At 45.6% G+C, this 26,254-nt stretch overlaps 2 protein-coding genes across 2 annotated transcripts in view; one reads left to right on the top strand and one right to left on the bottom strand.

Moving 5' to 3' along the window:
* The window catches only part of PLCD1 (phospholipase C delta 1), a 69,974-nt gene extending 68,954 nt beyond the window's left edge, over positions 1-1,020 (bottom strand). The window contains exon 1 of the mRNA XM_054990876.1: positions 781-1,020. Coding sequence (XP_054846851.1) covers positions 781-814 — 34 coding nt within the window. The 5' untranslated portion in view covers positions 815-1,020. The remainder of the gene's footprint in view (positions 1-780) is intronic.
* A 10,904-nt stretch (positions 1,021-11,924) lies between these two features.
* Positions 11,925-26,254, top strand: part of DLEC1 (DLEC1 cilia and flagella associated protein) — a 61,086-nt gene continuing 46,756 nt past the window's right edge. The window contains exons 1-6 of the mRNA XM_054991494.1: positions 11,925-12,020; positions 13,334-13,474; positions 14,589-14,745; positions 16,481-16,591; positions 19,806-19,996; positions 24,547-24,767. Of these exons, the coding sequence (XP_054847469.1) occupies positions 11,925-12,020; positions 13,334-13,474; positions 14,589-14,745; positions 16,481-16,591; positions 19,806-19,996; positions 24,547-24,767 (917 nt within the window). The remainder of the gene's footprint in view (positions 12,021-13,333; positions 13,475-14,588; positions 14,746-16,480; positions 16,592-19,805; positions 19,997-24,546; positions 24,768-26,254) is intronic.

The following is a 26,254-nucleotide window of genomic DNA, read 5'->3' as shown; positions in this document are numbered from 1 at the left end:
CAATTACTAACCAAGGCGAACCATGCTTAGCTTCTAAGATTTGGTGAGATCGGACTTGCCTGGGCATTGCAAGGATTATAAAATGACATATGTGGAATATTTTGAACACTGAAAGCACTATGCCAATGCTAAATATTATTATTATTAGTTATTAAGCCAAACAAGTGAATTCCTTGCGGGGAGTATCATGCCATCTCAAATATTTTTAAAAACCTGAGCTTCAACAAGCAAACATTTTCCCGACAGCCTATAAAGTACATTTTTTTCACATTTTGGTTTCCTAAATGTGCGTAATTTTGTTGTCGCTGAAGTTAGCAAAAGTTACAAAATTCAATACATTGCTGCAAAATTACTGTGGTTGAAATCTCAAATAAGACAAGTTCTCTGGTACTCCCAAAATAGATAAAGCAGTCACTCTTTGTGTTGATATCAAAAACCAATTCATTCGGCACCAACAGCTAATATACTCAGTAAGAAAATACTGTCCCTAGACTCAGTTTGAGAGTGTTCTAATATCCATGAGAGACTTTTCCAAAACAAACCCCCAAAACTACTCAGTAGAAAAGAAAATGTTTCTTTGTTTTTGCCATTCCCTTCCTAAAAGATGACTAAAATGATTGTCATCTAATTCTTTCTGGGTGACACATCACTTAAAACATCTGTGGCTCTGCAAAATTCAGTCCTGTTTTGCATAAAAACATGCAGATGCAAGGATCTGTGGAGGAGTTTTAGGCGCATTAAACGGCACAGGTATTAAAAAATCATTGCTCTTAAACTTACCATTGCAGGCTAAAGAACTCCCATTGAATTCCATTGTGGAGAGGTGCCCGAGGAAAGAAACCGGAAGGCACTTTGGTGCTGGGACAGATGTGTGCCCAGATGTTTAGGAGATCTGACAGAATCTGTTTCTTTGCAGTTCTGCACTCCCAGGGATAAATCCGTTCCTTGTCTGCCTCTTATAGATACTGGGAAAGTGCTTACGCCGCCAGTTTGCTTTGTTTCTCTTTCTTTGCAGCATGGATCCGCAAGCACTGATGGATTTTGAAAAACTGCCAGAGCCGAAGAGTCTGTCTCTGCTTTGCTGAAAAGAAGAGAAGAAGGCCCTCCTCTTTTCTGACGTCCCTGCTGGCAGCTGCAAAACCGAGGCCTCCGCCCAGCAGATCCTTACAACAACCCTGTCATTTTGTTGCTGAACTGAAACTCAGAGATATTTAAAGATCACAGAGTGTGGGAAACACTGACTAACGCAACTGTATTGGAGTAACAGGGACCCTCCCTGATTTCTATACCACAGAAGGCCTCCTTTCCTGGGACTTTAGAGATTCTCTCTACTGAACTTATTTCACTGTTAAGAGTAATCCTCTTTCTATCTTGCCAGGAGATTCCCCTCCTCCCCGCCCCTCTCTAAACATTCTTGTCTTCCTTCGTAAGGATGTTTGGTTATTCAGTGTTTTTTGGAAAACAGGTAAATCCTCTTGCAGATTTGTATCCAGAGATAACCAAAGACTCCTGGTAGGTGAAAGTATGTGAAATGGCGGTAATAGCTACATGTACATGCCAAAATGAAAGACTTGCCATTTTAAAGGCTATAACTAGGGCAACAAAAAGACTCGCGGTTTTGAACCTCGTAATTTAGAGATTGGAAGTGAAAGGGAAAGAGGATTTGAAGAGGCAGCTAACCTTCCAAGGCTGGCAAGAGAGGAGATAGTAGGTCTCCAATGCCCTTCACCCTGTAATGACGCAGATAAAGTGGTAGACGTACAGTGAAATCCTAAACAGAGTTACTCCAGCCTAAGCCTGTTGAAATCAATGGGCTTAGACTGGGTTAACTCTGTTTAGGATTTCACTGTTAGACTGGGTAGGACTAAGCCAGTGTGGTGTATTGGTTAGAAAGCTGGACTAGGATCTAAGACACGCACGCTTAAATCCTCACTCTATAACGGAAGCTTGCTGGGTAGGGCAACCTCCTGATATGGTGGCAGGAGAAAAACAGTTGTTATTTGTGCCTCTGAATCACTTCTAGAGAAAACCCAGAAGTGACACAGAGTAGCTCTAGCAACTGCCGGAAACTCTATGGTTACACCCAACAAGCCACCACCCTATATTGTTTCTCGTTTTTCCCTGGAAGTGATGTAGAGGCAGAGTGTGGGAAATACTTCTCAGAGTAGATGGAGAATTTTTTTAAGTCATTGTCCTCTGTGCTACCACATTATTTCCAGGGAAACCTGGAAATGACATAAGGTAGCTCTAAGATTAATCGGAAACTTTACAGTTTTTACCCTACGGGCAACCCTCTGTCTCTTCTGGGTTTTCCCTGGAAGTGATGTAGTAATGCAGAGAATCTCACTCCTAGGGATCCAATTCTCTCGTTGGGGGTGGGGATCCCCCATTCCCAGCCTCCGCTCCTGCCACCTCTTACCTAGCCAGTGGAGGTGAAAGGTATGGGAATGGCCCTGGGAGCCCTGCAGTGCACTCCCACGTGCGCCGGAGCACTTTCTCGTCGCTCCGGGAACGATGTCATTCCCAGCATGAATCGGAAGCAACAGGTCCCTGAGCAGGGCTGATGTGATTAAAAACGGCCCCAAGGACTAAATTGGGAGCTGATTTTTATCAAATTGACCCTATGCAGGACCCATTGCTTCTGCATCGTGTCAGGAATTATGTCATTCCCGGTGCAACGAGGAAATGCTCCGGAGTGCACATGCGCAAGATGACTTCTCCTGGTGTGCACCCCCCAATCCCAGTTGGGTCCCCAGTTTCAAACCCAGGGGAACTGACATCCCTAGTCACGTCCCGCCATTCCCACTAGAGGGAAAGGACCTCAGCAGAGTATAATGCTGAAGAGCTCACCCTCCAAAGCTGCCAGTTTCCACCTAACACAGACAGTTGATCTCCATCATCAAGACCAGTTGTAATTTCAGGAGAGCTTCAAGTCACACCTGGAGGTTGGCAACCCTAAACCTAGGCTCACTGTCGTTTTGTTGGCTGGATCCAGCAGCTGCCTGCCCTGCTGGGGTTCAACTCGACTCGGTTGGGGCTGCCAGCGGCCCTCCAAGACAGCAGCCTACCAGGACGTTTCCCAGTAAACTAAATGGCTGATCCTTTCTTTTTGCCATACGCCAATCAGGCAGCAATCTAATTTGGCAAGCCCTTTGGAATCTCTGATTCTTGGGCTGACAGTAAAGTAGCAGTTATCTAGGGAGCTTAGCCAAAAGCTGATGAGCTAGATGCTATTTACGGCACAATAATACATAATTCAGAAAGAATCAGCGATTGCACCAACGGATGGGAAACAAGTGGCACGAGAAAGCAAGTACACTTCCATTTTGGTTTCTGCATTGCAGCCTGCCCAGTTCATCCTAGCTACAGATGCTGGTCCACCAGGGCCTGGTTTTGCTGCTCGCCAAAACTGTAAAAACAACCGCACGTGTTAAGCAAAGTGTGAGATAGATTCCAATGTACGACTAGCTACTCACTTCTAGCCTAACCGTCTTCCAAGGACCTCAAGGCAGTCTACATAATTTTCTTCCTCCACTGTATCCTTAAAACAACCTGTAAGGTAGGCTAAGATTCAGAGGGTGTGACAGATCCAGGGTCACCCAGTGAACTTCACGGAACAGTAGGGATTTGAACTTGTGTCTCCCGGCTCTTAGCCTGGCGCATTAACTACTACACCACACGAGCAGGCTGCATTCAATTTGGCAGATCACATTTTATGAAGACCTGCTCTATTATTTCCTCCCAAACTGGCACTCAAACACCATTAGATTATGAGTCTTGTTGGGTACTTTAAAGACCGACACATTTCTTACAGCGTGAGCTCTCATAATCCAGAACCCACAACCTCAGAAAGATGAAGCAAAACTCCTGGTGGTTCCATGGAGTAACACAACAACTTCTCTGCATTTTCATAAGCTAAATTTTGGGCCTTCTGCCCAATAACCAGTGTGGTGTAGTAGTTAGAGTGTTGGACTAGCGGTCAAACTACAAGTGACGAATGACACTTGAACAGCAAGTGTATTCCTCCCTGTTCACTTGCTCTCCACTCGATCCACTTGCTGCTCAAGTGTCATTCGTCACTTGTAGATTGGTCCTCAGACCTGCCATAGAAGCTCGCTGGATGACCTTAGGCCAGGGCCGGATTGACGGGGGGGTAGGGAGGGTAGTCTGCCTCCAGCGCCACCAGGGAGGGGGCGCCGGGAGCATGGGCCAGCTGCCAGAGGGCGCAGGCAGCAACACGGGCAGCCTTGCAGCCCCCCGCGCTGCCTTTCGCCTGCCCCACAGGGCAGGGGGTGCGTGGCAAGCTGGCCGTCCCGTCCTGCAGGGCAGGCAAATGGCGCGGGCGGCCTCGCAACCCACCCGCGCTGCTTTTGCCTGCCCTGTAGGGCAGGGGGTGCGTGGCAAGCCGGCTGTCCCGTCCTGCAGGGCTGGCAAATGGCGCGGGCAGGCTCGCAGCCCCCTGCGTTGCTTTTGCCTGCCCGGTACGGCAGGGGGTGCGCGGCAAGCCGGTCGCCCCCTGCCCTGCGCGGCAGGCAAAAGCAGCATGGAGAGCTGCAAGGCCGCCCGTGCCATTCGCCTGCAGGGAGGCGAATGGTGCAGCGGCTTCCCAGCCCGCACGCTGCCTCTGCTCCGCCCTGCGTGATGACATCACCGAAGTGATGTCATCACGCAGCATGGGAGCACGCGCGCGCACGCACTGTGCACACACACAAAGCAGCCCGGCAAAGGTTGCCCCGGGCGTGGGCAACCCTAGATCCGGCGCTGCCTTAGGCCAGTCACACCCTGGCCATTTTCACACTGCTTACTGGCCACGGAACATCGCGCCAAGCTCCTGGAACGACAGCGTCTTTCTGGTGCGATTTCACACAAGAACGACAGCGTCTTTCTGGTGAGATTTCACGCGAGAACAACAGCGTCTTTCTGCCGCGATTTCACTCGAGAACAGTAGTTCTCGCGCGAAATCGCGCCAGGAAGACACTGTCGTTCCAGGAGCTTGGTGCAATGTTCCATGGCTGGTAAGCAGTGTGAAAACAGCCTCTCTCGGCTAACCTACCTCATAGGGTTGTCGCAGGGATTAAAATGGAGAAATGAAGAATAATGTAAGCCATCTTGGGTTCCCATTGGGGATAAAGTGAGATATAAATTAAGTAAAATAAAAATAAATAAATAAATAAAAATTGACCCCAATCCTTCCTTTGTTCTTTGCCCCTCTCTTCATGCGTGAAGGCTGTGGTAATGGCAACAGTGACTAGTTTCTTTGGAGAATGTTGCCTTTGAGGGGTGCGTGTTCAATTCAGCCACCCCTGGAACAGGTTTGGAAATACCCAGGGCGTCCTGAAAGGTTACATTCCTTTGAGATGACAAAGAGGAGCCTTCCTTGGGTGACATTGAGTCAACCTATTTATAGCTAAGGCCTCCGGAGTTACAATGAAGGACCCATTCTATGCATTAAAGACTAAGATTTTTTTTTCAGCGTTAGCTTTTGTGGATTATAGCCCACTTTTTTCTTCTTTTTTCAGAACAAAGAGGGGTACAGAAAAAGAAGGGGGGATAATAGGGTCAAAGGAGCAATAAGATTTTGCACTACAAGAGTTGTTATAATAAAATACAGGGTGCACAAAGCATACCTTAATCAGAGTTCATCAATATTACATTTCCTATTCCAACTCCCGTGTATCTTCACAAATTAAATACGATTTTCTTCCTACACAGTATTCAATTTTAGATCGACTAAAGGTCAAAACAAGCGGTCTCCACGTGCATTCTTGCTGCTATATCTTAATATAGTCTAATGCTTCTATACAGATCATTTCTATTTAACTTAACTATTATGCCAAAGTTTCCATATCACGCATGCTACCTCATCACTAATATTTAACCATTCTCATCTTATCAGATCCTAACTTTATATTCAATCTATTACATCAGTATACCATCCTATTCAGGTTTCTAAAACTAAGACATTTTATGCATTTTATCCTTTGTAAGTAAAATAATCCTCCCATTTCTCTTTGAATTCTCACACTGGTCTTCTGTTTAAATATTTTTTATTAATTTTATTTATTTCAAATTTGTATTCCGCCCTCCCCGCGAGCGGGCTCAGAGTGGATAACAACATATTAAAAATACAATTAAAAATTCATATACATTAAAAACAACACATTTAAAACAGGATGGTGGACAGCCTTCACAGGGAGGGTTAAGATTTATACACCCCTTTTTTCCAGGCCGGCGGAGGTCCAGCCTCAGCCATATACCTGGCGGAACAACTCTGTCTTGCAGGCCCGGCGGAAGGATAGTAGGTCCTGCCGGGCCCTGATTTCAGCAGACAGAGCGTTCCACCAGGTGGAAGCCAGGACCGAAAAGGCCCTGGCTCTAGTCGAGGCTAGGCAGGCCTCCTTGGGGCCAGGGACCACCAACAGCTGTTTGTCCCCTGATCGGAGTGTCCTCTGGGGGATATATGGGGAGAGACAGTCCCGTAGATAGCTTGTTAGTTGATTATAGCCCAGTTTGTGAGATGCAATGGGTAAATTCTCACTGTGCAGTACGGGGAGGGGAAATCTGTGTAGGCTGGAATAAAATCATGTTAGTCTTCAGGGTGCCACAGGACTCCTGTTTATTTTTTGCTGTGACAGCTTGCTCTCTGGAATTACAATCCGCAACCACCAGCGTAATTATTATTAGTTATTTACTTAGGAAAATGTATAAGCCCTCTCTACAATTGGCTTAGCCCGTCACCTTTGTACCGCACGCTTCTGCTGAGGAGTTCCGAGCAGGGTATTATTGTCGTGACTACAACCCTACAAAGTAGGCTAGCCGAAGAACGAGTGACAAGCCCAAGATCATGAATGAGGGAGAATTTGTACTCGGATATCTCTGGTCTCCAAGTTGAACGTGGATCACACGTACAGGAGAATGAGCCGGTTGGTTTCAAAGGTAGTAGAATGTACTGCACCGTTTTGGCGGGTCACATTTTGAAATGCTACCTTTTGTTAACAATACCCTGCAAATAGAAAGCTAGCCCAGTAAGCAAAGTTAAGAGTGGGCAGAAGCCTTCTCCTTACGCACTAATATTCTATTTGAAGGGAGGGGTATTTTTTGTATATGTAACTGAATCCACCACTAGCAGTCATTCTTTCGCATATGTAACATGAGCCACAGTTATCCACCTATCTTTTGCATGCGTGAACCACACAGATAGACAATGGCACCATCAATGTGCATGGGGCTGTACAGAGTAACATAAACAAACAAGGAACATATGGTTTAAATCAGGGGTTTCCAACCTTTTTGAGCCTGTGGGCATCTTTGGCATTCCAATGAAAGGTGCTGGGTGCAACCACAAAATGGCCACCATGGGAGGTGGGGCCAGCTACAAAATGGCCACCACGAGAGGCGGAGTCACACACAAACACACACACACAGAAAGCCCAAGTGCAGAGAACATGAGGAGTAATTTTCAAAACACACTGGGAAAGAAGAGTGTGAGAGAGAATAAAACCAACATTGTGATGGCAGCTTCCACTGAAACCATGTTATTTTAATTTGCACTGCCAATCAGATTGCCAATCGCCAATCAGAAGCCCTGCTGCACAAGAAACTCACTTGGTCCCATCTGGTTTCGAGAAACACTTGGACAGGTATCGATGCCGTTGTACCCCTGGGCACCGCTTTGGGGACCCCTGAGCTAAATTTGGATGGTGAGGAAAGTAAAAGGAAGGGAAAGAATCAACGGGAGAATGTGACAAAATGTTGAGAACTAGATGTATATAATACTTGTAGCCTGACCTGGATAGCCCACAAGAGCCCAATTTCATCAGATCTCAGAAGCTAAGCAAGGTCAGCCTTATATTGTTGAAGGCTTTCACGGCCAGAGAACGATGGTTGTTGTGGATTTTCTGGGCTATATCACCGTGGTCTTGGCATTGTAGTTCCTGACATTTCGCCAGCAGCTGTGACTGGCACCTTCAGAGGTGTAGCACTAAAAGACAGAGATCTCTGTGTCAAACTGTTTGACACAACAACCAAGGTCAGCCTTGGTTAGTAATTGGATGGGAGATCTCCAACAAAGACCAGGGTTGCAGAGGCAGGCAATGGCAAACCACCTCTGTTAGTCTCTTGCCATGAAAACCCTTCCAGGGGCTGCCATAAGTCATTTATGGCTCGAGAGCACTCTCCACCTCCACCACACAGTCACAGGTAGCTGCCTTATACTCAGACCACTGGTCTAGCAAGGTCAGTATTGTCTACTCTGACTGGCAGATGCTTTCCAAAGTCTCAACAGGAGGTTTTTCATTTCTCCTGTTATCTCTTCCTTTTAATAGGAGGTGCCAAGGATTGAGCTTTGGACCTTCTGCAGTCAATTCTCTTCTGCAGATGTGACCGTTGATTCCTGAAGGAAGTGGATGCATCTAAGTCTGGTGTCTCAGCTTTGGCAATTCTGTCTTGAGCGACTCTTCCAGGAGTTTAGACACTTGACCAAGCCTGACCTCCTGATGGCGCTGCTCTCAGCTTCACTGACACACTCAAACCCCCTCGCCACGTTAAGGTGTGTATCCAAGAGGGGAAAAGTGGAAGGCAGTAGGAAAAGAGGAAGACCTCAAACAAGATGACTTGACTCAATAAAGGAAGCCACATCCTCCAGTTTGCAAGATCTGAGTAAGTCTGTTGTCAATAGGGCATTTTGGAGGTCTTTCATTCATAGGGTCGCCATAGATCAGAGGGGACTTGACGGCACATAACACACACACACACAACTTTGCTGAGGATTGTATCGTCAAGGCACCTACTATGAAATTACAGTAAAACATGATATGGTATGAGAAATCATTTAAAAGGCAAAACACTAAAACCAGCATAACAATCATATCAGAAACAACATACAGCTGTTGCTACAATAGTTTTCAGTTACCTTATTGTGAACAGGACACTGGTCAGGAAAAGGAACAACACAGGGTTGCCAACCTCTAGATGGAGCCTGGAGATCTCCCAGAATGACAGCTGGTCTCCAGACTACAAGGATCAGTTCCCTTCGAGAAAGTGGCAGCTTAGGGTGGACTTTATCCCTGCTGAGTTCCATTCTCCAAAGTTCACCGTTCCCAGGCACTGCCTTCAAATCTTCAGGAATTTCCCAATCCAGAGTTGGCAACCCTAGAACAACGAGCCATTCACCATTCATCAACTATTCAAAATGTCTATACCCCTAACGAGGTACATGATTTTGCACAAGAAAGCTGTTTAAGAGAGCCAGTTTGGTGGAGTGGTTAAGAGCGCGGGACTCTAATCTGGAGAGCCGGGTTTGATTCCCCGCTCCTCCACTTGAAGCCAGCTGGGTGACCTTGGGTCAGTCACAGCTCTCTCAGAGCTCTCACAGCCCTACCCACCTCACAGGGTGTTTTGTTGTGGGGATAATAATGACATACATTGTAAACCACTCTGAGTGGACATTAAGTTGTCCTGAAGGGCGGTATATAAATTGGTTGTTGTTGTTGTTGTTATTATTAATATTAATAATAATAACAACAATAAAAATGATGATGATGATGGGAGGTGATCAGTGAGAGATGCAAGGCGACTGTAGACTTTGCTCTCTCCTGCCCCAACAGGTTGCAGTTCCACGAAATCCTGCTTGAGAAAGACTGCGACCCTTTTAAGAACTTCAGTCGTAGGTAGAATGAAAATTCAGTTTGTCACTAGAGAGCAGCAGAGTCATAAAAGATAAGCTACAATGGAAAAAAGAGGGATAACTGTAGAAATCACAGACATTCTGAAGAATTAAAAAACATGCCATTTCTGCATATTTTATTCCTGCCAAAGTAGTACAGTGCCCAAAGGTACAGATATTTAAAGAGCCAGAGCATGCTTTGTAATTCATCAGTGCTGTTTTGGATGAATTAACACGGAAATAATCTGTACCCTAACCAAGTTTAGATTCTCCGATCTATTTTTAACTCTTAGCGTAACACTCCTGAGGATAATGTCCAGAATTTGAAACGCGGCTCCCACATCTCCGCACACAATCCCCATAGTGTATATTATGTAATCTCATGGATCACGATAGAAAAAATATCTTTGAAATGTATAAACAGACTATATCATGTCAATGTGCTTGCAGTCTGGAGTGGACTGCCTGGAGCCATGGTAAAATTTACCTGTTTTTCTCCCCATGGCTTACCTGAAGGGAATTTGGTGTACCTCACTGAATTACGATGTACAACTGTTCTAATCAAAGGAGGTCTCCTCTGATACCCGTGTGTGGGAGGCATTTCTGAAACTGTCACAATTTGTAGGCTTCAGTTTAGCCCCACCACAAGATGGCTGGTGGAGGGGAGGCTTTGAGCCACCTGGGACAGCAGATAACTTTAACCCTCCCGAGAGAAGATCTTCATCTAGCCCTTGCAAACGATGAATGAAGTTTATTTATTGATGGTCACTATTTATTTTAAATATTTATATCACAGGAGGGTGGCTCAAGTGGGTTGAATTACAAGCAATTCTGGAAAACTGCAGTAAGAAAACAAATCAGGTACAAACAAATGGATAAAATTATCAAAACAGGTTATCCAAAGAACAAGAATGAAGCTAACTTAAGCTCTCTGGGGTTAGGAGGGCACAAATGTTTAAAAATAAATCTATATATATTCACCCAGAGAATTCTATCTATCTATCTATCTATCTATCTATCTATCTATCTATCTATCTATCTATCTATCTATCTATCTATCTATCTATCTATCTATCTATCTATCTATCTATCTATCTATCTATCTGAGAATTCATATATATATATATACACATGAGAATTCACTCTCATATACATACACACACACACATATATACATATACACATATATATGAGGTGGGTGAGCTTGGGCCAGTGACTGCCTCTGAACCGACTTCACCTGCCTCACAGGGGTGTTGTGAAAACAGAATGGGGAAGGGAGAAACATGTGCCTCAGTTTTCTTGGAGGAAATTTTAAAAAGTGTGTGAAAGAGAAGCAGAGAGAGGTTGGACCCAGCCCTTGTATCTGGGAAGCCTCCAGGCACCCCCTTCCACACACACGCCCCAATCTCAGCAGGTCTTCCTCCCTTCATGTTGCTATTGAAGGGTCTACTATGTCTGAGTTAGGGTTGCCAACCTCCAGGTGATTGCCGTGTTAGTCAACCTGAAAACAGCAGGATTTGGGCCCAGGAAGGGGCACCTTAGAAATAAACCAGATTTTCAGGGTATAAACTTTTGAGAGTCAAAGTTCCTTTCTTACCTGAAGAGGAGAGCTGATTCGAAAGTTTATACCCTGAAAATCTCGTTGCTCTCGAAGGTGCCAGGGGACCCAAAACCTGCTGCTGCTGGGGGGCTGGGGGGGGGATCTCCTGGAATTACAACTGATCTCAGGCCACCGAGATCAGTTCCCCTGGAGAAAATGGCTGCTTTGGAAGGTGGGTTCTATAGCATTATACTGTATTGAGATCTCACCCCTCCCAGAATCTCACCTTCTCCAGGCTTCCCCCACCCCCCCACACACCCAAATCTCCAGGAATTTCCCAACCTGGAGTTGGCAACCTTGTTTTTCTCTCCTTATTCACCCAGAAAGGCATCTCTGAGCTACCCTCCCTGCCCAGCTCCATCCCTTTAGCAGGACAACTAAACCAACCTCTCCCTCCTGTTTAAGAGTTTATTCCTTCCCAAACTCAGCTAGAAAAGCCGCTCGCGCATGCCCAGAAGCAGCCTTTCACTTTTTAAGCGGCTATTCCAGCGCCTAGGCTCTTTAGTCCCGCCCCCAGCCTGAGTGAGCCAATAGTGAAGCTCCGCCTCTTCTCACCCCCTCCCTCCCGGTGCGAGCAGACCGGAAGTCGCTGTTGCTAAGGGCCCTGGCGCCGGCAAGCTACCGCGGCCCTTAGCAACGGGGGCCTTTCTCGCTGGGAAGATGCTGCCCAGCAGGGACAGAGCCGTGAGCATGGTGGCCCGACAGAGTCCCGAGCCGCCTATGGGCAGGCACAGGCCTGCTTCAGAGCTAACCCAGGTAAAGAAGGACACGCGTGTAAAATGGTACACGTGTACAGCTCTTCCCCATCTGGAGCTTTGGCTTTGGTAACTGGCTTGGGGGCAAGAGGAAATTAAGTAGAAGAAAGCTGCCAATCTTCTTTCCTTTAATGCTTCCCTGTACTTAGTACATGAATGAGTGAATTCTTCTGTCATTCCTAGGGTTGCCAAGTCCAGGTTGGGAAATTCCTGGATATTTGGGGGTGGAGCCTGGGCAGGGACCTGAGCAGGATATAATACCACAGAGTCCACCCTTCAAACTCCAAAGGAACTTATATCTGTAATCTAGAGATCAGCTGCAATTCTATGAGATCTCCAGGCCCCACCTGGAAGTTGGCAACCATAGTCATTCCTTTACTTCCACATAAAATGCACCATCGCAGAGATCTCTTACACGGTAAAGATGTGGGAAAGATGTTCCCTTGCCCTCCTACAATTAGATGTCCTGTGGGAAAAGAGGAAAACGCTCTGCACATGTTCAGAAACTCTGAAGCTCTTCGGTTAAATGTATTGTCGAAGGCTTTCACGGCCGGAGAACGATGGTTGTTGTGGGTTTTCCGTGCTGTATTGCCGTGGTCTTGGCATTGTAGTTCCTGACGTTTCACCAGCAGTGAGAGAGATCTCTATCTTTTGGTGCTACACCTCTGAAGATGCCAGCCACAGATCTCTCTCAGTGAGAGAGGTCTCTATCTTTTGGCGCTACACCTCTGAAGATGCCAGCCACAGCTGCTGGCGAAACGTCAGGAACTACAATGCCAAGACCACGGCAATACAGCCCGGAAAACCCACAACAACCATCTTCGGTTAAAGTTGGAGCGAAATCTCAGGAGCAGAGAAGAAACAGTCTGCACTGTGCTTCCCCTTCTCACATTTTTAAACCATTTTTTCCCAGTGTATGTGATTTGGGGGGGGGGGATTCCAATCTAGGTACTTGGAAATAGTGTTTAAGTCTTAGAAGTGATCCAGGAACTTGCAGAAGCATATAAGAGACGTCTCAAGGAGCACTCCTAGAGGGGATCTTGTTTCAATTATAAAACCTGATTTCACAGTCACCGCTGCTATCACCTATTTACTGCAGATAATGGGTCATTACTCGGTGTGGAATTATTTCTACTTGAATGCTTCTTCTGCCTCAGAAATGATTTGGTTAATGCTTTGATGAGCTGAAGTCTTTAGCAGCTTTTCCAACTGACTTTAAAATAAAGATTCATAAAAATCCATTTCTTATCCTCCTCTTGAAATTTTTCTCATACCTTCCTCTATGATTAAAAGTTTCCTTTCCTTTTTCCGTAGGATATTTCCCATTTGTTGGCCAGCATGTTTAAGAACATGTATACTTCAGAGGTTATAGGAAAGGACACGGTAGAAAACATGATAAAGTCCCGTGGAGGAGACAATGCCAGTCACGAGAAGTTTGTGGAAGAACTGCAAAAGGTAAAGTGAGCATTCAGCACTGTGGAAAAGAACACACGAGTTGATTCAGTGCTGAAGTTTGACCCAGCAAAATGGATCAAAATCTGTTCCAAATCTAGGAAAACGTAAGAATCCAGTAGCACCTATATAACAAACTAAATTTGTGGTAGAGTCACGAAAGCTCACCCTACCACAAATTTTGTTAGTCTTATAGGTGCTGCTGGACTCTTGCTGTTTTCTACTGCTGCAGACAGATTAACGTGGCTACCCATCTTGATCTGTTCCTAATCTAAGTATCTTGAGTAAAGTATGAGACAAGGATTTACATGAAAAGCAGTAATATTATCCAGGATTGCAATTGTAGAAAATGGATCTGATATAACTGGGGCAACCAACCTCCAGGTGGAACCTGGAGATCCCCCAGAATTACAGTTTATCTCCACAGGGATCAGTTTCCCTGGATAAAATGGCTGCTTTGGAGGGGGGACCCTATGGCATTATACCCTTCTGAGATCCCTCCCCTGACCAAATTCAGCCTTCCCTAGGCTCCACCTCCAAATCTCCAGGAATTTCCCAACCCAGAGTTAGCAACCCTAGATGTAACATCTTAAAGAGATAAATAATCAGAATTGCTTAGTGGAATCAGACCAGACATTTTCTGTATTTGCTGTTTCCAACCTGATCTGAACTGGGCCTCCAAGTGATTGGGAATTGAGTTCCTAGTTTATGTTTTATAGGTTTTTTTTTTTTGTGCGTTTGTGTATGACAAAATAAAATATATATTTTTTTAAAAAGAATTGAGTTTTCGGTAGGGAATTGGCATCGCATATCTGTCTTTGTGGCAGCCCTGAACATGACTCGAAGACTGTAGCATGTAGTTAGGCCCAATATTTACTTGTCACTCTTTCCCCACAGCTTGTAATGTAATAAGACTTTTATGTCCCTTACCTCCCCCCTCTTAAAGTCCCATCAATAGCTGTTTTTTTTCCTCCTGCAGGGCAAATCTTACTCTGACTTCTTTATACTAGTGCTGACATTTTAAAACTCTACAAAAATAAGCATGAAACAGGTTTTGTTTCGGTTGCCACTATCAGGTTAGGTTATTTAAAAATGTATCGATCGATTGGCACTTTAGGTCCATACGGAATATAAGGACCGCATGATGGAAGCAGAAATGTTAGAAAGGCACATCATTCAGGCAAGAGCTCGAGCAACTGCAGAAGAGGAGCGGGTTCTGGCCCTGAACAAGATGAGTGTTCCAGAGGCGTACCAGAACATTGGATTGCCACCAGGTGAGGGGAGAGAAACCTACAGTTTTCCACTAATGAATGCCAGGCAAAGGGGGAAATCTTCTTTCAGTTTCACAGGGGAAATACCAGTTGAATTCACTGAGGTTTGAATTCGATACTCTTGAGTACTGATAACATTTCTAGAAGACAAGGAGAAAACCAGTTGCATAACCAGGCATGTTCTTTGCACGTGTAAGATCTGGAATTGGTGGCCGTGTAGTGCTGTGCTGTGATTGCTGAGTGCAAGAAAGCAGCCCGAGATGGTATTTGCACAAGGTCTGGAACTCCACTCACACCATTTTCACTGCTGTGGTGTATCATGCTCTGACAGAGGCCTAACACCATGCTGTTCTCTGACCGATACCAGTTTTATGACATGCATGAAGTTTTTTTTATGGCTGGGGTTTTTAATAATTTGTTAATTTTTAAAGATTTCTCTGCTGTCTTATTATTTTATTATGTTTTAACTTTGTGAGCTCCCTTGAGCAGGTTCTCTAGAGCAGCAGCAGATAACATTGTCAAAATATGTAATAAATGAAATATTTTTAAAATAAAAAATTTAAAAAAAATATGTAATAAATAATTAAGCTTGCTAACTGCAGCCATGGTTCTCACTTTATCCCCTCCTGCCTCTGTGAGCCTTCAAAAATATTACTAGTCCCCACTCAGCCTGTTGGATGTCTTTGCCTCCTGCCCACTTTATAAAACCATTTTCCTATCAGTAGGGCAGTATCAGCTGCATTTCCACCTGCATGCACTTAAATCCAATGCTGGATGTCAAATGGAGCATCCTGAGAATTGCAGCTTTCAGCTTCTTGTTTCTAAGGCTTATAGCCACCAAATTTAAAACCTCCTGTTTAAAACTGCATCTGGTTTGCAGAACCGTTGGTATTCTAGGCTAGAAGAATTAAAATTCTGCACTCGGGCAGTCCGAATTCTGCACTGAGAAAAGTTGAGATTCACAACTGATTCTTGTTGTTCTTGTTGGTATAAATTATGTAAAAAGGGAAAGTTTGCATAAGTGCACAGTCACAGTCATTTGTACCCTACCTCCATGACTTAGATAGCCCAGGTGAGCCTGATCTCATCAGATCTCAGAAGCTAAGCAGGGTCGGCCTTGGTTAGTAATTGGATGGGAGACCTCCAGCAAAGACCAGGGTTGCAGAGGCAGGCAATGGCAAACCACCTCTGATAGTATTTTGCCATGAAAACCCCACCAGGGGTCGCCATAAGTCAGCTATGACTTGAGGGCACTCTCCACCACCACCACCGTCACAGGAAGCCATCTTATACTCAGACCCTTGATCTATTAAGGTCAGTATTGTCTGCTCTGACTGGCAGCAGCTTTCCAAGGTCTCAACAGGAGGTTTTTCGTGTCTCTTGTTATCTTTTCCTTTTAATAGGAGAAGGCGGGGATTGAGCTTTGCAATGCAGATGCTCTAACATCAAGCCATACCCCCCTTCCCACTGTCTCTTATTCTTCCTAATTTATTCTGTTTTGATTATTATATTGGAGAAGGAGGAAGGCAAGGAACTGTATAGGATGCCGAATGTTTTCTTTGCTACTATATGTAGAAAATGCCAGAAATACACTGTCACCTTTGGTATCTGAAGAAGTGAGCTGTGACACATGAAAGCTCATACCCTACTACAAATTTTGTTCATTTTAATAGGCGCTTCTGGACTCTTGCTCTTTTCCACCTTTAAACACTATTATTCTTTAAATTTGAATTTGTAGTGCAGTCTTCCTTCGAGAGGTGTGTGGATGATGAACTTCTTAAGAAGCACAATTTAATTGGCCCTGGAGATTACATCACCGACCCGATACCCATTACACAAGCACCGAAAGGTAACATTTAAGAAGACAAATACGGCCTTTCAAAAATATCATTTAGGAATCCTTTATTAAGATGGGAAAGGACTCTGTGAAATTATTATCATTAACCACATTTGTGTCCCATTTTTCTTTCTAGGAGTTGAGTGCTGCGTGTATGAGATAGAGGGATATAGGGATCGTATCAGCTCATTGTTGGAGGATTTGCATTGGTTGCCCACTAGGCACAATTCAGAGTGCTGGTTCTTACTTCTAAAACCTTAAATGGCTTAGTTAAGGGTGCTTAAAGGACTGGCTTCTCCCATATTTTCCAACCCACCAGTTAAGATCTGTCTGACTAGACCCACTTTCTGTGACCCCACCTCCAGAGATGAGGCAGGTGGCAACCAGAGACAGGACTTTTCGGTAGTATCACCTCACTTAAGAAATGCTCTCCCCTTTGGGACTCACCTAATTCACGTATGGCATGTTTTACCTCTACTTTTATATTTGTATATCCAGGGCTTTTTTTCTAGGAAAAGTGGTGATGGAACTCAGTGGGTTGCCCTCAGAGAAAATGGTCACATGGCTGGTGGCCCCGCCCCCTGATCTCCAGACAGAGGGGAATTTAGATTGCCCTCTGTCTGGAGATCAGGGGGCAGGGCCACCAGCCATGTGACCATTTTCAAGAGGTTCCGGAACTCCGTTCCCCCGCATTCCCCCTGAAAAAAAGCCCTGTGTATATCTATTTATTGCCTTCTCTTATATTTAATTCCATTTGAACTTTTAAACTGTTTTAATGTCCTGCTTATGCTGGTCACAGATCAATAAACTTGGCACTCACCTGGCACCTGTGTTACTCTCTTTTAGCCACCAGGTGAAAAGGATTCTGCTCACCCAAGCTTTTAATTAAGGGGTTCATCTTTTAATACCATTTTAGTCTGGAGGCTATTATAATAAGCTGTCAGTTGTCTGTTTTTATGGTCTGTGTTTTTATGCTGGGCTGAGTTTTTAATGCTAGATTTCAATTAATAACTTTTAATGTCTTGTTTCTTTTTTAATTTTAATTTTGAAGGTGCCTCAGGCAGGTTCCCGGAGAGGGGGTATAAACATTTTCTAAATATATACATAAAATAAATCCTAATTTTGTTTGCATCGTAACTTGCTGAAACAGATTAGAAAGATTCATCATAGAGCATTTTTACCGCAAAACCTAATTCATTTATTTATTTACTTCATTTATACTCCACCTTTCTCTTCAGTGAGGACCAAAAGCAGCTTTCAATGCTTTCACCCGCCTTAATTTTATCCTTATAAAAACCCCTGTGAGGTCAGTTGGGTTGAGAACATGTGACTGGCCTCAGGTCACCCAACAAGCTTCCATGGCAGAGCTGGGATTTGAACTGGCGTCTCCAAAATCCTAGTCCAGCACCCTAACCATTATACCACACTGGCTATATCAATGTAATAGCAATTTACTTATTATCCAAAAAATCCTAAGAATTGTAGTGTCCCGATGCAGACTCACACTGGCAGCAGGCAAGGGAAAACTCCCAAGTTGTCCAAGCAGGGCCGCACCCAGTTCCAAGGTTCAGGCACCAATTCGGCACACTCACAGCTTCAAGTCCAAAGGGGAATTCCAAAAACACATCCACAGGAACAGGCCAAGGTCAGGAACAAGAGACTCAGTTCCAAACACAGCAGCAAGGTCAGTAGTGAGCAGACTCCTTACTTCCACGCAGCTACTCCCTCTTTGGCTAATTTTAAGCCTCACAGTGCTCAGCTGCCTGTGCTGCAGCAAGCACCTGCAGCTGTCTCAGTCCTGCTCCTGTGAGCACTCATCATCACTAATGATGCTGGGCCGGTGCTGTGCTGCTAGCCTGGCACTGCGCCTTCTGGCTTGGAGGGCTCTTCTAGCCCTCCTCTGGCAGCACTCCCGAGGCTCTGGTGAGGAAGGGGGAGAGCTGGCCTGCCCCTGGCTTTCTGTTGCCAGCCCAGGGCTGGGAAGCTGAGGAACCGATGTGCTGGGACCTGGCTGTGGATCAGTATCTGAGCCTTCAGGGCCTGCCTCCTCCTGCAGTGCTTCTGCCACTGGCTGTGGATCTGGGTCAGGTTTACCAGCTGCCTCTTCCTCAGAAGAGTTCTCTGAGTCTCTCTGCTCCCCTGGGCCAGGTTGGTCCATGACATGTAGTTCGTTGAGGGTGCTAAGAATACTCAGAAGTCCCAAACTCCCTTTTCTTCCATTAACTGGGATAGTAAACAAGGATCAGGCCCTGGTTCGGAATTCCAGCAACGGGAGTAAGACTAATTCTCATTTACCCACATGCCTACATTCGTGTGTCGGTCTTAAATCAGCATTTCCTCCCAAGGGTATGCACAAGCCTGGTACAAGCTAGGTCTGTGCACATTTTTATTCAGCCATAGTTAAATTGGATGTTTGAATGCAGCCAGTGTGTGACTCAGGCTATTCATGTGTAAAGCTCTAGACAACTGGACGGTTTTCCCATGAGCGCAGTGGCTGAGGGCCAGACTACGCATTCAGGTTTTTAAAGGAGTTGGGTCCGGGTTTTCTGGACCCAACCTGGTTCCCTGCAGCCGTGCAGCAGCTATGGGGAATGGCTTCTGGGGGTGGGGGGGAAAGCAGAGAGCCCCAAATGTCTCAGAATGCCACTGCCAAGGGGGGAAGCACTTCTGCCTCCCCCCCCAGCAGTTTTCCCTGTGCAGAATCTGTGTGTGTGTGTGGGGGGGAGCTTTCCCCCATTTTTGCTGCTTCACGTGAACTATTCTGTGCATATGGAGCAGCAATAACAAGGAAATAACTCCCTGTGTTGTTTCAAGTGCCAGAAAATGGCTTAGAGAGGAGGCAGGAACCCTTCCACCCCTGTGATGGCATTCCGAGTCTGTTTGGCCGCTCCTTTATTTTTTAAAAGCCATTCCTCGCAGATACTCTGTGGCTACCGGGAACCCAGATCTAACTCTTTTAAAAACCTGAACATGTAGTTTGGCCCTTAAGAGCTGCTGGGATAATGGAAATTGACACTGGTAAGCTGCAATCAGCCTTGGTTGTACATCTTGTTCCTAGGGACGACTGGGGCCTGTTGTATGGAGAAGACTTGGTGTGTGAAAATAAAAATATCCTCTGGGAAGGTCCCATGGCTGTGTCTCTATACAATTTCTGAATCGTTTTGCCAAATCCAAGATTGTTGACTGCAAGTTTCCAGTGCCACTGAAGCATTTATTTGAATTGCAGATAAATCTGAGCCTGGCTACTTGGGAGAAAACCTTAGTTTTAAACAACGTATTTCTGAACATGCAATATTTAAAGAAAGCAAACACGTAAAGAAAATACTAGATGCTCTGCCCGAAGTTTCTTTATCATCTGTCACGCTGGAGTCTTCAACTAGTGAGATTCCAGATCAAGTTCGGAGACCATCCTGTAAGGTACTTTTCTGTTCCATTGTCTCACTGCCCTTAAATTCTCTTGAGGCCCATCCATGGGGACTGTCTGTCAGTTCCACATCACTGCTGTCTTTATAGCCAGATTCTCTCCTGCTTTCTTTTGGTTTTCGTATGTTGCTTTCCCCCTTTCTCCTGATAATAACATCTAGATTTTGCATCAACCCCGTATCTCGTTTATAGATTGACAACTAGGAAACTATAGATGATGAAGAGGGGTGGCTGTTAGGGGAGAGTCCATGGCTTAGTGGTAGAACACGTACTTAGCATGCAGATAGTCCTAGGTTTAATCCCTGGAACCTCCAGTAAATAGGGTCAGGTAGTTGTAAGCAGGGGGGGGGGGTTCTGGGAAAAGAGGTGGCGGAACTCTCAAAAGGGAAATGAGGGAGAAACACAGGTTTCTTTGAAATAATATTATTTCACATGCTATTGTCGAGTATTTTCAAGAGGTGCCGGAACTCCACTCCACCGCGTTCCCGCTGAAAAAAAGCCCTGGTTGTGATGTGAAAAATATATGCCTGAACCATCAGGAGAGATGCTGCCAGCCTGAGCAGACAATGCTGACTTTGACGGGCCAGCGATCTGATTCAGCATGAGGCAGTTTCATGCGTTCAAAAAGATTGTAGATAGCCATGTTGATACACAGGAATGGGGAAAGCTCAGAAGATGTATCGCAAAATGATGTGGAGGCTTTCATATTCTGTAGAGCTCTTTATCAGGCTGATTGTTCAGCATGCACACAAAAGGTGAGCAAGGGGGAGACATTTTTTTTACAGGCTATAGTGGAGAGGCCCCAAATCTGTAGCTTGTGGGATTGGAATCATAGAGTCATAGAGCTGGAAGGTACCTCCAGGGTCATCTTGTCCAACCCTCTGTACAATGCAGGAAATTCACAACTACCTCCCCTTCTCCCCCACACCCCCAGTGCCCCCTGCTCCATGCCCAGAAGATGGCAAAACACTGTCAGGATCCTTAGCCAAACTGGCCTAGGGAAAAATGCTACCTGACTCCAGAGTGGCGATCGGCATTACCTTGGGCATGTATGAAGGGGCCACGAGAACTAAGCACTGATGCAACCCTTCCTGCCCTCCCTCTCCTGGGCCATGAATGCACATGGACACACACAACTGCCATTACTGAATCAGACCCTTGGTCCACCAAATTCAGTACTGTCTACTCGGACTGGCAGTGGCTGTCCAGGGCCTCAGGTCTTTCCCATCACCTATTGTCTAGTCTTTTTAACTGGATATGCTGAGGATTGAACCTGGAACCTTCTACATACCAAGCACGTGCTCTTCCACAGAGCCACAGCCCCTCCCTTTCCAATGCTACAAGATGTGTTCCAGACTTCATTTGCTTAGGTGGTGCTGGGTGCGAAACAGGTTTCAGCTGCACCCAAGGCTACTGGGACAAAAACAGGCAAAGAATGACGTTCTTCCTTTGAGAATATAAAAACCAATGGCCAATCAAATGTCGAGCATTAAACAAAACTCACAGGTCAACAAGAGCTGAACAGAAGCTGTGAGTAAAGAAGAGGAGTCTAGGAAATGAACTGTCCAGACGTTAATGTTGTTAGCGGAGTGCAAACAGAGCAGAGAAGTTACGCTGTGCTGATTAAAGAGGCTAAAAAGTTTATTTAAGAAATACGTACTTGAGAGTGAAGTGGAGAGAGAGAGATCGGGTCCTTGCTATCTGACTACATCTTGTAGAAGAGTGAATAAGGCAGGAGAGAGAAGAAGCAGGATATTGCCCTGTTCAGCCCAATAGGAGACAAGACAAGGAAATGACCCCCAGGAAACGAGAGAGATGCTGCTCTCACTATCTTAACAAAGTGATCCTTGCTGCCCCCTGCATAGAAGGCTCTTCTTCCCTTCTTGCTGCTGCAGTACACCAGACACTGCAATTTCCAACAAAAATCCCGCCCAGTTCCTGTCAGCTTGAGAGAGGGTGCCATTTGGGATTGTGAGGTAGGGTTCTGGTGATGTCACACACAGCACGACTTCTGACCACCGTTAGGAATCAGGGCATATGGTATCGGTCAGAGTCACAAACACATGGCTTTGGTGCTTGGATGAGATGGACTGTTAGTCATTGCACAAGCAAATAAATAGCAATATGTTCGATGCAACATGTCATGGATTGGAAGATGCAGATTATTGCCCCTGTCTCCAATTTTTATGTACAACAGTTACCCTACACAGACATGCATTGAAGTCTTAGAGAAGCCATCTTCTTAGAAGAAGTTTGGAGCTTTCAACCTATGTTGCAAATGAGAGCCAAGCTACAAGTGACGAATTACACTTGCTTGGCAAGTGAACAGACTGACGTGTATTCCTCCCTGTTCACTTGCCATTCACTTGCTCTCTACTCGATCAAGTGGAGATCAAGTGTATTCCTCCCTGTTCACTTGCCATTCACTTGCTCTCCACTTGATCAAGTAGAGAGCAAGTGAATGGCAAGTGAACAGGGAGGAATACACGTGAGAGCCAAGCTACAAGTGGCGAATTACACTTGCCTGGCAAGTGAACAGACTCACATGTATTCCTCCCTGTTCACTTGCCATTCACTTGCTCTCCACTTGATCAAGTAGAGAGCAAGTGAATGGCAAGTGAACAGGGAGGAATACACGTGAGAGCCAAGCTACAAGTGGCGAATTACACTTGCTTGGCAAGTGAACAGACTGACATGTATTCCTCCCTGTTCACTTGCCATTCACTTGCTCTCTACTCGATCAAGTGGAGATCAAGTGTATTCCTCCCTGTTCACTTGCCATTCACTTGCTCTCCACTTGATCAAGTGGAGCACAAGTGGAGGGCAAGTGAACAGGGAGGAATACACGTTGGTTAGTCTTAAAGCTGCTACTGGACTCTTTTTGATTTTGCTACCACAGACTAACACGGCTAACTCCTCTGCACGTGAGTCTGTTCACTTGCCAGGCAAGTGTCATTCATCACTTGTAGCTTGGCTCTGAGATTCCAACTGTATTGGGGAGGAGGGGGGGAAACTTGAGATGTGGCCATCGTGCCTGCTTAGAAATAAGCCCCAGCATGTTTAGTGGGGCATGTGAGGTTGGAGCTTTTATCTTACTGCCCGCATTTTTAAAAATTCAATTAGGTTTTCATTGATGGTTTATGAATAATAATACCATTGAATCGCAGAAAGTGAAACAGTAAAATTTTAATGGAAAAGAGAAGCCAAAAATGTCTAAAAGGAGAGAAATATTTAGAAGATTTTGAGTAGTGTGAATTGTGTTCTGTAGATTGTCTGTCTAAATACATTCAGGTATTTAGTGTTGGTCTGCAGGAGAAGAGCAAGATTAGAGTCTAATAGCACCTTAAAGACCAACGAGGTTTTCCAGGGTATAAACTTTTGAGAGTCAATCTCCATTCGTCACGGAATAGAGATTCCCTGTTTTGTTCAAGCTGATTGCATTTTGCTTCGTACCTTTACATCCCGACTCCCTTCTTTGCAACATCCCTCCCACTTTCTCACCGGGATTATTACGGCTGAGCGAATCCCTATTCCTGCTTGAATCTGATGAACGGAGTTTGACTCTAGAAAGTTTATACTCTGGAATATCTCTTTAAGGTGCTACTGGACTGAAATCTTGTTCTGTCTAAATAGCAGGGCTTTTTCTCAGCTGGAATGCGGTGGAACGGAGTTCCGGAACCTCTTGAAAATGGTCACATGACTGGTGGCCCCGCCCCCTGGAGTTTAGATTGATCTCTGTGCCACTGGAGCAGCATGGAGGGCAATCTCAACTCCCCTTTGTCTGGAGATCAGGGGGCGGGGCCACCAGCCATGTGACCATTTTCTCCGAGGGCAACCCACTGAGTTCCACCACCTCTTCCCCCCCCCCCAAAAGCCCTGCTAAATAGTAATCTAGTCAAGCCAGAAAGATTTGCTTGGAAGGAGAAGGTCTAAAGACAGATATTTTCATTTAAACAAATAGTGAATGACTACCATTTGGTCAGAAAAGTATCTGGGCCGTTTCCAGACAACTTACCTGCCTCCAGAACGTCGCGCCATCTTGCGGGGGAAACGCGAAATATTGCGTTTTCTTGCGCGAGTTTTGCGCGACGTCATGCAAAACTCACACGAGAAAACACGATATTTCGCGTTTTCCCCGCAAGATGGCGCAACGTTCCAGAGGCAGGTAAGCCGTCTGGAAACGACCCAGGGCTGATAAAGATTGCTCCCTTGTTTTATTTGGAAAGTTAATTTTCCCGGGGCTGTTTCCCTAATTTGCTCATTCTGCCGTCTGCCTTACAACCACCACCCTGTGGTGTAGGCTGAGGGAGGGTAACTGGCCCAAGCTTACCAGCTTCATAGTGAGGGGGGATTTGAAGCTGGGTCTCCAGATCGTTGTCCGACATCCTAACTACGGTGGCATGCTGACGTAGGATTGGAGATGCTCAGATTTCTAGATCACCTGAGAATGGAAAAGCCAGCCTGGTCACTCCTATTGAATGTGAACGAGTCCCTCATGAAATTGTACCTGAAAGCATTTTTCTCTCCGTTTTATTTGCTGCTAGAAATCTAGCCCCTCCCGAAAATTAGCCTGGAAGAACGATATGCCCAAAACTGAAAGAGATGAAGCCCGTGCTTATCTGAAGAAACTTGACGAGCGCCATAACTTCCTGAGAAACCCTCGTTTTTTCCCGCCTAACTCACTTCATGGAGGCAAGTCCCTGATTTGGCCACAAAAGAAGGTACAGCGAACGGTAGCGGGAAAACAAAGGACCGTGGTGGAAAGGTAGCTGTGCAATAAATCCAGACCTTAACAGTGACATTTATATAGCTCTTTTGAACAGTCATTATCTCGACATTTCTTACAGCACCCCTGCAGAGTAGGCCAGTATTATTATATTGCGGAGGGGAGATGGGAATTGGGGCTTGTCTAAGAGGATAAATGTATGTGCCAAAGATCATGGACCTCTGTCAGTCTGTAAAATATACATTTTATTCACAGATTGAGGTTGCCTGGGAAGGGGAGAGGGGATTTAACTCTTCACCCCCCCCCCCCAGTCAGTTACTCGAATGTAGGTTTTCACTAATATGGATAATAGACTGGTTCCTACCTCCACCCTTCTTTAAGGTGCTCAAAACACGGCAAGGAGCTGCTTAGCAAAACTAATCAGGTTAATCCTTTCTGCATTTCCCACTAAGTCCCAATTTGAATCTTGCCGTCACAGATTGATAGAGATCTGTTTTCTTCATCTGTGTCGGCCTTAAGGTCACCAAGGGAATTATGTCTGAGGTCCAAAGAACTGGATCTTTCAGATCTGCTTCAGCAGCAGAGGCGCCTTTTTTCTGGTGATAGAGCCTAGCTTTGTCCTGAGGCACCCTTCTGTCTGACTCAAATTTAAGGTAAAATATGTGGCTGCTCCCCGAAATGGCAGCTGTCAATAGTTCCCCCCACCTCCATCTTGTAGTAGAAATTACCTGCATCCAGACTGGGTGGTGGTGGTGGTGTTTGCGCTGTAAGCCATGTCTGAACTTCCTCTGTTCAGAGGTAGCTTATCCAGTGGAGCACGAAGTTGTTTCTGGAATGGAAGGGCTCCAAGATTCAGCTGCTCGTATGAAACTTACGATTTTCCTCTTCGGACTAGAACCACACATGATGCAGTATTGTACTGTTTGGGGATAGCTGAGCTAACACTTTGTGTACAAAAAACAATCAGCCTTGTATAGTGTGTCATACAACAGCAGTACAAGCAGGGCCTTCCCGCACCCATCTACTATTTGGCTTGTGAGGGGAAGGCAGGAACTCTTCCTCCTCCCACGGTGCCATTCTGAGCCAATTTGGGCTCTCCTTTATTTTTTAACAGCCATTCCCTGGAGCTGCTGTGTGGGGAACCTGAGCTGGGTCTGGGGAACACAAACCCAACTCTTTCAAAACCTGCTCATCTAGAGTCTCTCTACACGAGGCTCCCTGGTGCGTGTTTGTCAAGTGTAGGGAGATGCAATGTAAGCCGGCAAGCGTTGTGGAGATCGCTCCTCAGAGCGTTTGTTATTTCATCTTCGCCTCCTGAAGGCTCTGTCAATTTCACCTCTCCAGTCTAAGACTGTGTGGGATGGCAACCAGAGGGCTGTGAGGAATGAAAATGGGCTGGAGCTGCCTTCCAGAGCTGGGCTTGGACTTGGAGAGGTTCTGATGGGCTGAAGTTTCCCTTCTGGCATTTCACAGCTCCTTCACACAGCTCCAGTGTATAGCGAAGCCTTTGCCCTGCCGCTGGCTCT

Source organism: Eublepharis macularius, chromosome 11, assembly GCF_028583425.1.
Source record: "Eublepharis macularius isolate TG4126 chromosome 11, MPM_Emac_v1.0, whole genome shotgun sequence".
Taxonomy (NCBI): domain Eukaryota; kingdom Metazoa; phylum Chordata; class Lepidosauria; order Squamata; family Eublepharidae; genus Eublepharis; species Eublepharis macularius.
Note: the sequence above shows the minus strand (reverse complement) of the source record. Positions and strands in the feature narration are given on the sequence as shown.